The 18,583-nt window shown below is 44.8% G+C and overlaps 1 protein-coding gene across 7 annotated transcripts in view; it reads right to left on the bottom strand.

Moving 5' to 3' along the window:
* The window catches only part of TMEM241 (transmembrane protein 241), a 118,868-nt gene that overhangs the window by 77,067 nt on the left and 23,218 nt on the right, over positions 1-18,583 (bottom strand). For all 7 annotated transcript variants that reach the window (XM_070513406.1, XM_014837291.3, XM_044773534.2 and 4 more), the window contains 2 exons: positions 10,941-11,022; positions 110-187 (listed from right to left, as the gene is read on the bottom strand). In XM_070513406.1, coding sequence (XP_070369507.1) covers positions 110-187; positions 10,941-11,022 — 160 coding nt within the window. The remainder of the gene's footprint in view (positions 1-109; positions 188-10,940; positions 11,023-18,583) is intronic.

The raw sequence follows: 18,583 nt of genomic DNA on the forward strand, positions 1-18,583 counted from the left end.
TCTTGACTAGAAACAGATGGCAGGGAAAGGTTTGAGCCACTAAAACAAAGGTGCATCTTTGAAATTTAAAGCAAGGGAGGTGAAACTAGCATTTTGCATTATCATTTACCTCTTTCCGAAAACACTTCTGGTGCCCACAGATGATGACTTCAGCTACATTATGCAAAGTGAGAAACACAGGAATGGCCTGAAAGAAAACAGAATAAGCACGAAAATATTTTCTTTGATCTCATAATTACATAATTCTTGATTGCTGCTTAAAAATAAAGATCTGGGGGAACTGTTGGCATCCACACGTATAATCCTCCCCAGCAAAAACTCTTCTGCATGGATTAGCACTCTCTGTTGTAGTATTGTGCTTGGTAAGGTGGTCATAGAGGCTCGACGCCTATGAGTATTCTCATCATCGTACGTTTATTAAGCACCTACTGTGTGTCAGGCACTGTGCCAGGTGCAGGGGACACATCCCGTGAACAAGGTGGACATGAGATAGGGAGACTGTCCCCATGGAAAGGTGCACCTTACCCAGTGTGGGAAGACTAAGACTTCCTGTAGGAGGTGAAGTCCAAGACCTAAACGAGAACTGAACGATGAACTCGAGTGAGCGAAACAGAGGGAGGAGGCGGACGGCGCTGCAGGCAGAGGGGAGAGCAAAGCCAGCTCCTCCGGGAACTGGGGAAGTCGGGCATGGTGCAGTACAACGCAGGAGGGAGCAGTTGGGGAGAAGGTGGAGAGGTAATCACAAGCCCCATCAGGGAATCAGGACCAGACCGAGGGCCACAGGAGCCGCTGGAGAGTGTCAAAGCATACAGTGACATGATTTGATCTGTGCGTTTAACGGAACTTGGGCTGCTGGGCAGAGGACAGGAGGCAGAGATCGTTGCAAATTCAAGGGGCAGGGCAGCCTGAAAACTGGGCCCCCAAAACACAGCCACCTCCTAACCCCTGGGACCTGTGAATGTTACCTTCCACGGCCAAAAGGGGTCTTGGTGAATGTGACTAAGGTGAGAATCCTGAGATGCAGAGTTTATCCTGGATTATCTGAGTCAGCCCGAAACACAAACACAGTATTTATAAGAGAAAGGCAGAGATCTGACACACACAGAGGATGTGACTACAAGCCAAGGAACGCCAGCAGCCACCAGAAGCAGGAAGAGGCAAGGAACAGATTCGCCCTCACAGCCTCTGGGGGAGTGCGGCTCAGCCGCCACCCCTTGGCTTTGGCCCTGGAATACTGATTTCTGACTTCTGGCATCCAGAACCAGCAGAGAATAAATTCCTGTTGTTTTAAGCCACCCAAATATGTGGTAAATTGTTACAGCAGCCACAGGAAACTAATACAAGGAATGACAAAATGGTGGCCTGAACTTGTCAGTGGCAGTGAAGATGCAGAAAAGTGTCCACATTAACGAAATATTTAGGAGATTGAACTGAGGCAAGCATTTGAGTAACTGGACTCAACTTTGCACCAAAAGAGAAAACACAGCACGGGATTTTGTTATTGTCTTTGTTGTTGATGATGATGATGTTTCCTGGAAAGCAGAAAAAGATCAAGAATACGTGTGGGTTTTGGCATCAGCCTGGGCTGCAGGCCCAGCTCCACCATCTGCTAGTGGGGCAGGGCGCTCATCCAAACCTTAGTTTGCTCCTCTTAGTATGGAGAGAACAATACCTACGACCTGGAGCCACTGGGAAGAATGCTGGAAATAACGCAGGTGAAGGACCAAGGCTGTCCATACCGCATACTGACGGGCAGTCCACCCTCAGGGGCCTCCACAGAGCGGCCTCAGCTGGGGCGTTGTTCCAGCTTAGAGGACCCGCTTACAGATCATACTGCTCGCCTCCTGCCAGATGGACTTATTTTCTTTATCATTTTAGAGGATATATTTTTACCTTGCTTTTAAAACTTTTATAACTTCATAGCTCTTCCCTATTTTAGTATTGTGTTCTAGCTTGCACTGCTTTATTTCTCTTTGAGTCCTTGCCTGACATTTTTCTTGCCTTCTTAATGTTTTCTACTCTTATTTTACCTTTCATTAAAAGTTCAACTCATTTTTTCCTTTAAAATCATACTTTTTCTATTTTTCATTTGTCTTTTGTGCTTCTTTTTATTCTTCTTAAAGTTTCATATTGTGAACTATTTTTTATGTGGTTTAAGATTATTAAAGAGATTTTTTTTAACTGACTTTATCCATTAGGCCCATGTTTGGCAGACTTGGGTGCTGGCCTGCTAGTTCTTGGCTTTAGAAAATAGAAAATCTTGGACAGGTTACTCATGTGGCACATGAAAATGAATACAAAAGGACAACCTAGATCTTACTTATTTAAAATGCCTTTGCCTCCTTGACTATAAAATCAGTAAGGAGACCGGATTTAGGACTGACATTATGGACCTCTAGACGCTAACTGTAGACCTCTCAATTGTCTCTATTTTATAAAGCATCTGTGGACAGGTTTCTCAATCTCCCTCGGACCTACTCTGATCAGATTCTGGAAAAGGATCTACCTCTACATATAGACTGATGTTAAAGTGCACTAATAATAGCTACCGACAATGTGCTCAGCACAGTGCTAATTATGTTAATTGCATTCTCTTATTTAAACCTCCTCCCAACAGCTCCCTTAGCGGATGCTATTACCTTGATTTATAGACAAGGAAACTGAAGCATAAAGGATCAGGCAACTTGGTGGAGCACTCACCTAGCTCAGGGGCAGAGCCACAACTCCAACCCAGGCCTGTCTGACTGCAGAGCCCATGCTCCCAGCCTTGATGTTACAATACCCAAACCACATCAGGCCCCCCGGGTAAACTTCCTAGATCTACAGTTCTCCAAAGTCCAATATGACTGGGGTGTTCCAAATCCTGCCAGTTCGCTTCCTCCAATAATAAAACTGGAATGAGCTAAAATGGATGAACTCAAAGAAAACCCTATGCCATTTTTAAGAGGGATATGTACCTTTCATTTCTACTTAAAAACATTTCAATCCGAATTTCTCAAGCCATTTTCCTACTGAGACCCTCGCAGGCTTTAGAAACAGTAATTCTGTGACTGACTCTATCAGCCTCCGTAGAGATCTATCAAAAACAGTATTAAGGCGGTTTGCAACTTTAATTACTAATTTCCCCTCAGCCTCTAACTCCCAGTCTGCACTATGCGATTAGTTCAGGAGACCTCCTAGGAACTGATGCTTTTAGAAAACTCGCCCTTTATTATCTTTGTGGAGTGAGGTTCAGAAGGACTTACTTTTGTCAAATCAGACAAAAGTTCTGAAAAATGATAATAGCAATAATTATAATAGGTAAGATATAGTGAATGCTCATTGTGCCAGACACTGTTCCAACTGCTTTTACATATTTAATTGTCATAACAGCTCTATGAAGTAGATACTATTAATACCCCCATTATACAGATGAGAAAACGGAGGGGTATAATCTGAGTCTCTTTTATAACCTGCCTCTTAATAATTACATGATCTAGATACTTGCTTACTGCTAAAGAGAACAGAAATATAAGCGTGTTCTTCCACATTGTCAAGACTCCAGAAATGGCCTCAACAACAAAAGGTCCTACCATCTTTCATCAGGAAAAATGGCCCAAGATCAACTGCCATAAAGCCCAAATCATCATTTTTGACACAAAACGCAACTGACCAAATTCAACTACATTGCAGGCCAATTCATTTCGTTACTTAGGAGCACAATTTACAACTAATTTATTCTCAGAGTCTATTAGCTTGAAATTCAACCTTTCTTCCATGTACCATCGAAAATTCTTCTCTGGCTGTGAAGAGAAATTCATAACTATTACCTAAAATTTTTCATTATTTCCATGCTTCCCAGAGTGGAATTTTGAGGCCTTGCTTGTTATTTGTTCAGGTGTTGGAACTGGTTCAAAACAGTTTTCTTAGGAAAATTCTGGCCCTGCCCACAGGCACGGCCTTGGGTCACTCCACAGGGTTGTGGACAACTCCCTTCTTCAAGCAGGTCCTGGGTCAGCTTCTTAATTTTTGTAAAAGAATCTCAATCCTACCTTCTCTCTGGGTGATTTTCAACTATATGGGTGTGACCTTAATCTACAGTATAGAATGACTCCACTGCGGGCCCTTGCCAAAGAAGGTAACTTTCACCGTTGGCGGCCTAATTTTTATCAAAATGGTGCATGCCAGAAATAATGTTCCTAGACAACTGCCTAAGGGCAGTCTGCCCACTGTGGAGGGAGCCACAGAACCAGGGAGCAGTGGTGTTAGCCCCAGAAGACCACTCCCACTGACCTGTGCTATGTCATCGTGCCTCCAAGATGCACTAAGAACCCTTGGGGCCGGCCCAGTGGCATAGCGGTTAAGTTCCTGTGCTCCACTTTGGTAGACCATGGTTCTTGGGTTCAGATCCTGGGTGCAGACCTACACATTGCTCATCAAGCCATGCTGTGGCAGTGTCTCACATACAAATTAGAAGACGATGGGCACAGATGTTAGCTCAGCGACAATCTTCCTCACCAAAAAAAAGCACTAAGAATTCTAGAAATTGGGTTACTATCATGTTTGTTATAAGGACATTACTGAAGACTCTTTCCACTGAAGGGTCCTGTCGACCCTCTACGAGACCTTAGGACCTGAGAGCAATGAAGAGCTTTGCTTTTCTTCAGCAACAACCCTGCTCTCATCTTACAAGCACTCAGAGTCTTCTAACATTTTTATTGGCTACAGAAAGCTGAGAGCCAAAGTCAAGGCCCAACTGTACATTTTTGGTAAGATATTACAGCATAAATTTCTATATGCTAAGTTTCTCTGTGACCTCATTGAGTTCTTCTACTATTACCCTTTACCTACATTTCTTTTAAAATTCTATTCATAGGAAGTGTTTCTCTTATTTTAATCATAATTATCCTCTTTTTTTTTTGTTTTTTGAGGAAGATCAGTCCTGAGTTAACATCTGCTGCCAATCCTCCTGTTTTTGCTGAGGAAGACTGGCCCTGAGCTAACATCCGTGCCCATCTTCCTTTACTTTATATGTGGGACGCCTGCCACAGCATGGCTTGATGAGCAGTACCATGTCCGTACCTGGGATCCGAACCGGCAGACCCTGGGCCGCCAAAGCGGAACAAGCGAACTTAACCGCTGTGCCACTGGGCCAGCCCCTCATAATTATCCTCTTAAGCCACCACACAACCTTTTTGGAAGATGGGGAGATATCTGAATATGTATATGTATACGTATAAATGAATCCATTCATAAACTGATTTGCATGAATTAAACTGAAGTGTTTATTTACATTAATTTCATTATTCTGTTATTGGACGGCAAACTCCCGCAGGGCAGAGGAGCAGATTCCTCTCTTTGCCAGTGTCTCTCCAGCACACGCTTGGAGGCCCTCTCTGACCTTCATTTGTGCACCACATTAAGTAGCTGACATGTTTAAGGGGCCTTGTTGAATGAAAAGTAGGCGTACTACAATACCAGGAGCCCCTCCAGCTTGACGAGACGCAGGGGAATGAGAAAAGGCCCGGGGGGGGCACCTGCCCCCAGCTCGCTCACTTGGGGTGTAAATGCAGGGGGAGAAGAAAGGGCAGCCTGACCTGCTCTCAGTGAACTGCTATTCTTCTCACACTTTTTACCCAAGTACATAGAAATGAACTCAGTTAAACTAAATATGCGTATCCTGCAGCATCCAAAGGAGTTCTGAGTGAGACAGGTGAGGACACATCATGAGCCCCTCCTTTCATTGAATCCTCAAGGAAACCTCTATCGGAGATGTTTATAAACATCCATTTTTTAGTTGTGGTAAAATACACATACAAATTTTCCCATTTTAACCATTTTTAAGTGTACAGTTCAGTGGCATTAAGTACATTCACAACATTGTGCAACCATCACCGCCCTCCATCCACACAACTTTCCATCTTGTAAAACTGCAACTCTGTCCCCACGAAAACAGCCACTCCACAGTCTCCCTACCCCGCCCCTGGCGACCACCTTCTACTTTCTGTCTCTGTGAATCTGCTACTCTGAGTACCTCATATAAGTAGAATCATACAGGATCTGTCCTTTTGTGACTGGCTTATTTCACTTAACATAATGTCCTCCAGCTTCATCTATGTTGGAGCACGCGTCAGAAATTTCCTTCCTTTTTAAGGCTGAATAATATCCCCTTGTGCTGATATCCCATTTTGTCTATCCATTCATCCGTCAATGGACACTTGAGTTGCTTCCATCCTTTGGCTATTGCAAATACTGCTGCTATGAACACGGGTGTGCAAATATCTGTTTGAGGCCCTGCTTTTGATTTTTTGGGATAGATACCCAGAAATGGAATTGTTGGATGATATAGTAACTCTATTTTTTATTTTTTGAGGAATCACCGTATTGTTTTCCATAGCAGCTGCATCATTTTACATTCCCCACAGCAGTGCACAAGGGTTCCAATTTCTCCACATCCTCCCCAACACTTGTATTTCTGTTTTTTTGATAACAGCCACCCTAATAGGCATGAAGTGATATCTCATCACGATTTTGATTTGCATTTCCCTAATGATTAATGATGTAGCGTATCTTTTCATAGGCTCATTCACATATCTCCTTTGGAGAAATGTTCATTCAAGTCCTTTGCCCATTTTTGAATTGGGTTGTTTGGTTTTGTTGTTGAGTTTTAGGAGTTTTCTGTATATTTTGGATGTTAATTCCTTAGCAAATAAATGATTTGTAAATATTTTCTCCCATTCTGTGGGTTGCCTTTCAACTCTGCTGATAGAGTGCTTTGAGGCATGCTTCATTTTGATGAAGTCCAATTTTGTCTATTTTTTCTTTTGTTGCATGTGTCTTTGGTGTCACATCTAAGAAATCACTGCCAAATCCAATGTCGTGAATTTTTCCATTAGGAGCCCAGTTTCAGAAGCCATTTTATGAGGGTTATGGAGAACATCTCTAGATGGAACAAGAAGATAACTAAAACCCAGAGGAGGGGGCTGCTATTTTGACACAGAGCCCACATCTTAAGTAGTCCTATCGATCTGACTCTGATCACCTCTGATAAGAAAACAAGGGGACAGAGGAGGAAAGCTGCCTCTGATCAGCAGTAACAGGGAACATTAGGGGGAAAGTCTCCATTCCACACCGATATGTACAGTCTTTTCCTTTGTAAAACCAAGTTCCTTTACTTTGGCGCCAAATAAGATTGGCGCCAAACAGAGCGGGAGGGGACCCACGGGCTCCAGTTTGCTTAATTGAGTAACTCACTCCACATGGGTCTAATTATCCATGTGTGTTTCCTCACCAACACCCCCATCCCATCTCCATCCCAACGTGTTGAGTGAATGTTGTGCACAGGGAAGACAGAAACCCTAACAAGCAGTTAGGGAAGGACCAAGATCAAAGCGCTGTGTAACAAACCAAGTCCAGTCCTGTCAAGATGACTTAATTTAGATTTCCAGTTTCTTCCAACTGCTGACCCTGGCTTCCCCTAAGCAAGAAAACAGCATAGTTTGAGCAGCCAAATCACTAACACCGGGATGGCCTCTCCTCACAAGCTCACTAATGTATGAATTTGCACATCTGTTCTACACACTCACCACCAAGGCTCTGTGGCACTCCTATCTAGCTGAGAAGGTGTCTGGACGGGAAACTATAACAAGAGTAAGAACAACTGGTCCAAGTCGTATTGTCCCTCCAAAGACTGACACTCATGCCATGAGAGCATCACCACCGTGAGCTTATTCAGTGTAGGAGAGCTGCAGAAGCAGGCCCGAGTTAGCCCGAGCAGAAGGGAAAACAAGGCCACGGTGCCTCTCCCCCCCTCCCTGCTCAGTCCTGATGGTCTGAGCTCCCTTGGTGGTTGTCATCTTGGGAGGAAACAGGGTAAGTAAGATCTGGAGGATTGTTACGGCTGGACAGGCTTGGGTTTGCATCTCTGCTTTAACATTTATTAGTTGTTGACTTTGGCCAAGTAATTTGCATCTCAGTTTCCTCATCCATAAAGGGGAGTAATTAAGTCCGACTTCACAGGTCACGAAGCTGGCAATGGGAAGCGCCCGGCACATCCTTACACTGAATCTTCAGGGCGTCTGTTCCCAGGGTTAGCTGTGTGTCTCTCATTCACTCCCCCTGAAGTTCCTCAAGGTCAGGAACCGCGTCTTATTTGTCTTTAAGCCCCCAGCACATAATAGATTCCCAATAAACATTTGCTGAACGGATGGCCACAAGACTAATCTCCTTCCCTCCGCTCTGTGGATGATTCAGCTGTGAGTGTGAGGTGGAAAAGTCATAAAGAACTGTCCCTGCTGAGCCTTCGCAGAGGCAAACCAGCTTCCTCTCAGGAGATGCACATCAGGAGAACGGAGTTGCAAAGTCCTGTCAGATAAAGGAGGCCTCTAGGGAGCAGGGCCACCTCGAAAGTGTTTTGCATAACAATACACCCACAGACTTTAACTGAGCACTCTTCCCCCAATTCCTAATGGATTCATTAAACTGACAGCTCGGCACCAGCACAGAGGCCTGTTTTCTCTCTAACACAAGCCATACGAGTGCCCCATGTTTAATCCACTCTATAAATTTTTAAACAACTATGTAAAAATGGAAAACCAAGAAAAGATGCTGGGTTGAGTTACTGCACTAAAAATCAATAATAAGTGTCTCCTTTCCGTCCTCCTCCCGCTCTGATTGGGTATACCTGGGTTTTGGCGGTTCCCCTTTGCTCTGAGAGTGAACTGCAGCAGCTTCTTCTTGCCTGTTAAAGGCTGCGCCCCAGCGGACAGCACCCAGCTGGCGAGAAGAGGGTAAGGCGCTGCAGCAGAATGGAAATCGGTGCACTGCCTTCCTCAGAAAGTCTTGCCATGAAAAAAAACGTGAGCTCAACTAGACAGTGTGCTTACTGCCGAAGGTGATATACATTCTGGCACAATCTCCATAGGGACAGGTAACAAAGAGCTCACAGAGTGGCCCCACCTGTGGATCAGACTCCGAGAAGCACTGTTCTAGGTGACAGGAGACCTCATCTGCCTGAGACGCACTAGACGGACACTTACGATAGAGTTTTAAGGGTTTTCTGGCCACCTAGTATCCTTAGCCCCTCTTTTGGTAAAGCACTCCAATACTGAGGATCTGCCACACCCTCTCTCAGTCTATGGGACCCGGGTGGGGATCCTGTATGACAGGGGCTGGCCAGTGTTCTGAGTCTCTCCAGCCACAGTGAATGGTTCAGGGAGGCCATGATCCAAGGCTGGCCAATCAGCATAATTTCATCCTCCTGGGTAGCTTCTAGACCTGGGATGGGCAGTGGCCCTGACTGATAAAATCAGACTGAATCCTGGGACTCATGCAGGAGCTACAAGGAAGACAGTCTCTTTCCATTAGACTTAAAGCTGTGAGGAGATGATCCTGGAGTCAACACCCATGAGGGAAGAGCCTGGCTGTGAAATGGGGCAAAGACAAGAGGGCAGAACTGAGAGACAGAAACTGGATTCTGAGTATGCCACTGGAACTTCTGGATCAAACCATGCCTGAAGCAGATCTCTACCCTATAACTTCTCATTAATGTGAACCAGTAAATTTCCCTTTTGCTTAGGTCAGTTTGTGAGCTTTCTAACACTTGCAACCAAAAGAGTCTGAAGTTATGCATGACTACTGTACCCTGGGTTCATTCTAAAATCCCTATACATTGCTCCTAAAGGGACAAATCTGAAAAGGCAAAAGGTGAGAAGTCAGAGGAGCTGCTACCATGTGGGACTAGAGGCAGTTACCAAGACTTTCCATATCTGAGTCCCTTCCTCTGTCAGGAGATGAACATCTGCCTCACCCATCCCCTGTCAGGTGACTGTGAGAATCACATAAAAAGACACAGAGGAAATCACTCTGAAAACATAGGAAAAAGCACTGTAAAAACAAAAAATATTATTATTATGAGCACACCTTACTTATTCAAACTTTAAAACTCTGGCATCCACAACTACCCAGATCCTATAAAAAATTTTAAAAGGCTTTGAACAACGAGACATTGTTTTTTGTCAAATCCTATACTCTGCTACAGGAGAGGAAGCTCCCCCTGCAGGCCAGAGGGTGTAAGGTGAGGCCGCAGCCTCACAGGAGCCTGACAGAACCAAGAGGAGGCAGCGGAAGGCCAGCGCAGGCCTCCTGTTCTGGGCTGAGCACCAGTGTGCGCTGTGGGTCCTCTCTTGGGCCCACCCAGGACATTCCTCCCCATTGCACACATCACCCCATCTACTCGTAGCTTAAGAATCATGAAAGAAAAATGATGATTTTATTTAGAAATTACCGCTATCAATTCCCAACCACTATTTTGCAACTTTGGAGTTGTCCTAACAATAACATTATTATCCAGCGAGGCAGATTTTGTTTGTTTTTACTGTCTTCATATCTGAGATCCAAGGGACCCATATAACAACAAACTTTACATAAAAAGACTAAATTGTTCGCAAATTTCACATTTTTCCAAAAGTCAGAACACAATCATTTTCTGATAGCTAAAAACAGTTAGCAATTAGGGTACAAAGCGGGAAGAGGCGTTACTGCTGGTCCTGATTTTTAAGCCATGTTCTGAGTCTCTGGTCAATGGTGGTATTAATGGAGTCTCTTTTGATGGTAAAGTAACTAAATTTCTGGAGTTCCATATATAATGTAACTGGGAAAAGTTTGTTCTTCACAGTGCCCTCCTGTGAGGACTGAGCTCCTCAAATGTCACTACTCTCTCTTTCTGCAGCTCCATCTGCGTCTCCATCTTATAAGACCAGCTGGCCCTCTCCTGTTATCTGGTTATCTTCAATTCAGGGAGAGGGGGTAAAGGGCTCCATATGGCCTCGGGTCCAAGACTTGTTCTCCCGCGCAGCTGTACCAGTGGAAAGCCGATGCTTTGTCCCCCGTTGATCCAAGCACAATAAGTTAAGAGGCAGAGGGGAAGAGGAGAGCGTCCTCCCAAGACCTCTAACACTTACCAGTCTGGACAATGCTCTGGAACCAGCATAGATTATACCCACAAACAGCAGCGAAGCAGGAAGCCACGTCAAAACAGCAGATCTGGAAAGAGGGAAAGAGGACATAACACTTCTGTCACTTTATGTCCAAAAGACCTAGCTGGAAGGTATGACCCTTCCAATGCACCAAACAGCGATAGCGGCTGTCTAAACATCCCTGAGTGGTCCTTGAAGTGCGACGTGTTCTGTATCCACCCAGAGTGATGGAGGCTGACAAAGCCATCTGCCCACAGCCTGTCGTCACTCTGCCAGCCACTCAGCATTACTGACCCCACAACAGGGCAGAGATGAGGGGGCGAGAGAAAAACCCTTCCTGCGGGTTGGGAGAGAGAACAAACTCGATTTTTTTAAGGGGCAGTGAACATTATTCTTCGGATTTTAAGTAACCAGAACCCACGCCAAATTATCAAAGTTTAAAAAGGCTATTTACCAAGGCAATATATCAAACAGTTCCATGAAACCACAACAAAGGGAACCACAGTGTCAAAGGACAGAATTTAAAAATAAAAGAGCGCTAGAACTTCAGCTGGGGGCCGTGTGCTGACTCCAACCACCACCCGGAAGGCAGATCAGGGAATCTCCAGGGACTTCTGAAGGGCGCACTGCCGTGACTCAATTGTGGCCTTTTCATTACAGTTTAGAATCTTGCTTTCCTCAAGGAATCCCAATTTTTACATGCAGTGCATATCACTAAGGTTGCAACTTGCTTTCCCCATGAGTTACAAATGCAGGGGTCCGCTGAATCCACGCCCCCAGAGTTATTCTAACAATAGAATGAAATGAATGAAACCACTGCAGCAGAACATAACATAATAATCCCAAGTAACTCAGTGAACTGCTCTCCTGGGATGGTGCCTGCTCAAGAAATGATCTCTGTTAATTTTATTAGCACGGGCAGGCATTCGACCTATGATCAGACCTGCTTTTGTACAATTTCCCAGGGAACCTGGCATGAAAATGTTTCCAGTCTCCAGTAAGGCCTTCAAACCCTACTCCTGTATAAATTCAACCAGCAAATACTTACAGCAACTCGCAAGGTGCTGACAGCACCAGAATTTTTATTAATAGCAGCATCTCAGTTGACATTTGTTGAACACTTGCTACGAACCTCACATTGTGCTAAATGTTTTCTACACTGTATCTCTCTAAAATGTGCACAACAATCTTATGAGGAAAGTATTATTATCCTTATTGTGCATATGAGGAAACTGAGGCGCAAAGAGTTTAAGTAATTTGCCTGTGGTCAGAAGAGCTGGTAATGGCAAAGCCAGAATTTTCATTCAGGTCTGTCTGATTCTAACGCCATAGTTTGTTTGTTTTTCAATCTTTTTTTTTCCTTTTTCTTCTGGGAAAGATTCGCCCTGAGCTAATATCTGTTGCCAATTTTCCTCTTTTTGTTCCCCCCACCCCAAAGCCCCAGTACATAGTTGTATATTCCAGTTGTAAGTACTTCTAGTTTTTCCACATGAGCTGCTGCCACAGCACAGCTACTGACAGATGAGTGGTGTGGTTCTGTGCCCGGGAATCAAACCCAGGCCACCAAAGCAGAGCACGCCAAACTTTAACCACTAGGCCATCAGGGCTAACCACTCTCTCATGCTTTACCCTCAAGGACCTCATAATCTAATGGGAGACACTGACATACAAATAGATAAGCTGAAACACAACATGATTTTGCTCTGCTGGCAAACCAAGCAGCTAATGATCTGAGGAGTATTCTCTGTTATTACTAGTCCCTCTGCAATAACAGATGTCTGTACTTTCAACCAAAAGGTGAGCAGAAAGAAGATGCCATCCTCCATCCTAAGGGGTCAGGTATAACATCGGCCAATTGCTACTCGTCCAGGAAAAGGCTTTCCATTAGCCTTGAAGGGTCAAGGGAGACAGGATCCAGGCCCATGGCCTGCCGGGCCCCAGAAGGAAGCCCAGAGCCTCCACTGCGGGAGCAGCGAGAGGGAAGGAGGGCGCTGGGTGAAACAGCAACTGGCTGAGCTGCAGCAGACCCTTAGTTCGGAGGGTCAGGCCAGTGAGGCCCCAGACATCTGCGCTCCATTCCCTCCTACACAAAGGGAACGCCTGCCGAGTCATCTACGCCAAGAGACAGCAGGATATCCGAGTGGCCATGGACGTGAAAAAGAAGACATGGCTAGGGAACATCTTGTATTTTAACCCTTCTACCCTAAAATACAAAGAAATAACTTTAACTAGAAAAAATATACACAGATCTATTGGACCAAAGAGACTTCTGGGAAATGTTACAGGGCAGCTGTACAAGCATTTGGTTCCAAACATGGGACTACGACCCCGGCACAGTGGCCCTGGTGCTAGTGTTCTCCACAGTTGTCTCACTCAGCGCCCATCTTCCAGGCGGACGGAGCCAAAGCAACACGCGCTCGTGGCAGACCCACAGGCACCTGCAGAAGCGGCTGGCAGCGAGCCCTGTCTTGGCCCCCAGACCACCCACCGGTGAGACAGCGCCTCACACCAACATGAAACTACAGCTGCTATTAAGAATAATCAACATGAACCACTGGAAAAACTGCTGTCAAAACAGGTGTGGGCAAGACAAGTGTGAAAGGATGGGGAAAAAGTAAAAATCGAGAAGGCTTCTCCATTCAGACTGTTTCAAAGTATCAAAGTTCTCATTCTATTGAAAATCACAGAGTATATGTTAAGTGTAGTTTATGCAAGAAAAGACTCGAGGGAACACTAGTTGACCATCTATAGGCAAAGGAAAAGCCTTACCAAAAGATTAGCAAATGAATGCATATTTATACATCTTAAATTAAAAGATTATTTCATCAAAAGATGATTCCCTGACTTTCAATTAACCCACTCACTAATTATCCGTCTAACAGAGTTAGATAAGGGAACTTCTGCCTGTATTATTAATGGATCCCCCATCCCTCAAATAAACTGTAAGTTTCATAAAGGTGGGAGCCATGTGTATTTTGCTCATATAAATAAATGTAAAATATTAAGTTGGCGTTACAAAGGAGACAAAAGGACTATGCTATATCATAAGGGCATCTGACATAGTCAGTGAGGAACCCTTCCTCAAATAAGTGATGTTTGAGAAAAATTCAAAGTTAAACCGGGTATAGGGGGTGGAGTAGAGAAGTGGAAAGGACACAACGTCCTAGACATAAATACAGCATGTGCAAAGGCCCTGTGGCAGGAGGAAATTGGAAGAAAGCAAGTGTAGCTTTAGTAGATGGAGAGACAAACCCAGGGATAGGGAGGGTGTAATATAATCTGATTTGCATTTTGAAAAGATTGCTCTGGCTACAGAAGAATAGACTGGAATGGGGTTAGGGATGTGCAGGCAGGAGATCTGTGGACACTGCAGTGGTGCATCCAGATGAGAGATTATGGAGATGGAGAGAATCAACAAGACCTGGTGATAATTTCTACTCGGGGGGTGAGGGATAGAAGACACCAAGGATGACTCCCAGGTTTCCAATTTGAACAGTGAGATGGATGGTGGTAACCTGAGACACAACCAACTGGAAAAGGTTTGATTGGGAAAATCATGAACTCAGTCTTGAAAATTACGAACTTGAGATGCTTTTGGAACACCCCAACAGAGATATCAAGTAAGGACCTGGATAAGGTTCCCTGGTGAGCAAAAATGCACAATTAAATAAGTCTTACATTTGATTTTCCTGTATTCCCTCATCTCTCAAAGATATCTTCTTCAACATACTTCCCCCCTTGGTCCATTATTCACAACAATAAGCGTCTCTTAAGGTTTGGTAAGACTTTGTCACAAACTAATTCTTCATTAACTATTTATTCCAAGATTCTGGGCAACACCGAGCTCACAAAACTTGCCGGCTCTGGGAGAGCTGGGCAGAGAAGGGACGGCGGCCGCCCCGGGAGCACCCAGCGGCCTCCCCTCTGGACAGAACCTGCTGCAAGGAGCAGAGGCAGCAGACACGGCACTGACGTCATCTGAGGAACAGCTTACACCTGCTGCTTCGGGAATGCAAATTCGGACCCCTGGTTTGCAGGGTCTCCACGACTGTCAGTGCGCCACCACAGCACGAGGGCTCAGAACGTTCCGCGGCCACCGGGGGCAGAGAGAGTCCACGCCCACTGAGCCTTCCATACTCTTCCAGGCAGTGTGCGGACAAAGTGAGGACAAGAGATACAAGGGCAGTAATTCTTTGCACTTTTGCCATCTATTGAAATATTTTTAAAAAATCCTTTCTTCAGGAAGAAATGAAACTGCAATTAAAAAATCTTAGCTCTGCTATAGTTGAGGATTATTTTCCAGGGAGATATAGCAATAAGTGGTGAAAATCACACCTGGTTCTGGGCACTGAGAGTGTAATCGTATAACATTCACATGGTTACCCAAATCTTTGGAAATTATAATTAGCTCTCTTCATCCCTAAGGAATGTTCCAGCAGTTAGCAGACTAACTTTAGCCAATAGCTCAAAGGGATGGACAAACTTCATACACTTCCCTGGGCTGTGCCCTTCCTTCTGCGTCAGGTCACCTAGGGCTGCGGTCATCCAGGGTCATCTAGGTCACCTGGGGTGGGGGCAGGGAGGATGCACAAGTACAGAGCCGGGGGTTTGCGCAGTGGAAAGAAGGTGCCTTTGTGGTCAGGCAAACCTGGATTCATACCCTAATTCTAAAGCTGGTTTGCAACGAGAACTCAGTTTTTTCATTTGTAAAATGAGCATACTAATGCACAGAAGGCTACTGAGAAGATGAGCTAAGAGAATGAATATGCAGAACTTGGGCAGTGCATGCGTGACACAAGGACATTCCATAAATGCTCTCCTCCTGGCTTTTCTACACAGAACTCCACGGACAGCAGCCATCAGGGAAGACTGACAGATCCACCTACACAAAATGCACTGGCCAAAAAACACCATACAGAAAATCAAGAGACAATTATCAAACTAGGAAAAAACACGCACAGCCTGGAGTTTAATATCCTTAAAGTATAATGAGTGTTTACAAATCAATAAGAAAAAAATCAACTCCCCCGAACAGTCAGCCAACAAAAACAGGTAATTTTCTCTCTCCTTTCTCCGAGCGTGTGTGTGTGTCTCTCATAGACACACACAAGAAATAAACGGCCAATAAACATATGAAAAGTTATTCAACCTCCCTAATAATAAAAGAACTTTAAATTAAAACGATATACCAGGTTTTGCCCAAGAAACTAGCAATTTTTCTTCTTCTTTTTCTTTGTTGAGGAAGATTGGCCCTGAGCTAACATCCACTGCCAATCTTCCTATTTTTCACTTGAGGAATATCGTCCCCAAGCCAAAATCTGTGCCAATCTACCTCTATGGCATATGTGGGACACTGCCACAGCATGGCTTGATGAGTGAGGTGTAGGTCTATGCCTGGGATCCAAACCTGTGAACTCTGGGCCGCCAAAGCAGAGTGCACAAACCTAACCACTATACCACCGGGCCAGCCCCATAAACTAGCAATTTTTTAAAGTTAATATCTAATAGAAGGGGTCATGAAATCAATGTTTTCATATACTGCTGTGAGATACAAATTGGTATCTTTCTGGAGGGCATATATGTACTACTTGGCTACAGTTATCAAAAACCTTAAAAATATGCATGTTCCCTGAGGTACGTATAGGTATCTACGATGATGTTGTCATTTACAAGTGGAACAAAACTGCCTTCTGGCCTCTCTGTCGGTCATGACATACACCAAGCACTCCAGGGCTTGCTGCTGTCCCTCTGCCTGGGACCTCCTCCCTCCCGGCACCTGCACGGCCTGCTCTCTCGTGCATCCAGATCTCTGCTCAAAGGTCATCTTATCAGGGAGTCCTTCTCACCCACTCTCTATAAAGTAGCAACCCTCACCCCACCCCCCGGCATACACTCATCCCCTTCCACACCTGGCCCCTTACCTGGCTCCATTTTTCTCTGCACTCACTGCCCTCTGACATACCACACACTCCAATTTTCATCTGTTCCTTGTCTGTCTACCTCAAGCAGAATGTCAGCTCTATGAGGGCAAGGACTTCTGTCTGTTCTGTCATTGTGCCCCCTATGCCTCCAGCAACGCTGGCACACACAGTGGACACTCAAATATTTGCTGAACGAATGTATTACTTTTGTAACTTAAAAAAAATTTTATCTTCTCTCTCTAGCTTGGTACAAAGGGAAAATAACAGCAACAAAATACATCAGGGACTCGACCCTAATTCACATCGCTTCCTCCGCTTTTCTCAAGCCCTTCAGAGACTTTGCTCTGAACAGAAGTGCTGGTGCTTACAGCTACTCGGTCTTCAAGGGCAGGGATGAGAGCAAAAAATCCCTATGTCCTGCCATCGGCCTCTCTGAAACAGCCCTCATGGGGAATCCAAACAATCTCAAATTCAGTAAACATTTGTAACAACCACGGCGTCACCTATAACTGTGACAACAAAAAACTAACTGCATTAAAAAACAAACATGTTTTTCTTCAACAGACATGAATTTAGGAACTTTGAATGGAGGCAGTTGCTTTGTTTTCTATAATAATTTACCTCTTTTTCGTATAAAAAGTAGTACCTACCCATGCCAGAAAATTTAAAAAATACAGATAATCAAGAAAAACATTACGATTGCAATCCCACCACCCAAAGATAAGCATGTTCATCCCGTGCTACGGCTCCTTTCCAACAGTGTCCATATGCACGGATATGAAGACTTTCACAAAAATCGGATCCCACATGGTTTCACAAGCTGCCCAACTTAACATCTTTCCTTGTCAAAAAATCATCCCAAATTTATTAATAATTGAATACAAGGCTCCTTAAGTTAGTCCCAGGTTTTACTACTCTAATGCTGTAACGATTATCCTTGAATATATTCTCGTCTCATAGGCACAATGTTTTTGCACCATTCAGGGTAAATTCCCTGAATTGGAATGGCTGTTCAAAGATACACGCATTAACAGTTGTAGCTGGTTACAAAATCGTCTTCCGGAGAGGGTAAACTGACTCACCCTTTGCCATAGACTGCACGTGTGTCCCCCACCCCCGAAATTCATATGTCGAAACCCTAACCCCTAATGTGGTGGTAGCTGGAGGTCGGCCTTTGGGAGGTGATTAGGTCACGAGGGTGGAACCGTCCTGATGGAATTAGTGCCGTTATAGGAAGGGACGTGAGAGAGCTTGCTTCTCCTCTCTGCTCTCCTCCATGTGAGGACACAGAAAGAAAGCAGCTGTCTGTACACCGGGAAGAGCTCTCACCAGAACCGGCCCCTGGTCTTGGACCTCCAGCCTCCAGAGCTGTGAGGAATAAACGTCTGTTGTTTAAGGCCCCCATTCTGTGGTGTTTTTGTATAGCAGCCCGAGCTGACTAAGACGCCTCCTTTGTGGCTCTAACACTGTGTGGTTCTAAGATAGACAGAGGTCGGGCACAAACGAGGCATGCACTAGTAAGGCACCCTTTCTCCACCTTCAGTTCATCACTGGGCACATCTGAGCCTCTCGTACTGGTTTAATCTTTCATTGTCGGATGTGTCAATAAAGGAGGCAAGATGGAATTAGAGCCTGAGGTGGTCCCGGCAGAATCGGAATCTTGGGTCTCTGTGGCGCATGGGCCTCTGAGGAGCAGCTGAGCCAGTG

Source organism: Equus asinus, chromosome 7, assembly GCF_041296235.1.
Source record: "Equus asinus isolate D_3611 breed Donkey chromosome 7, EquAss-T2T_v2, whole genome shotgun sequence".
NCBI lineage: Eukaryota > Metazoa > Chordata > Mammalia > Perissodactyla > Equidae > Equus > Equus asinus.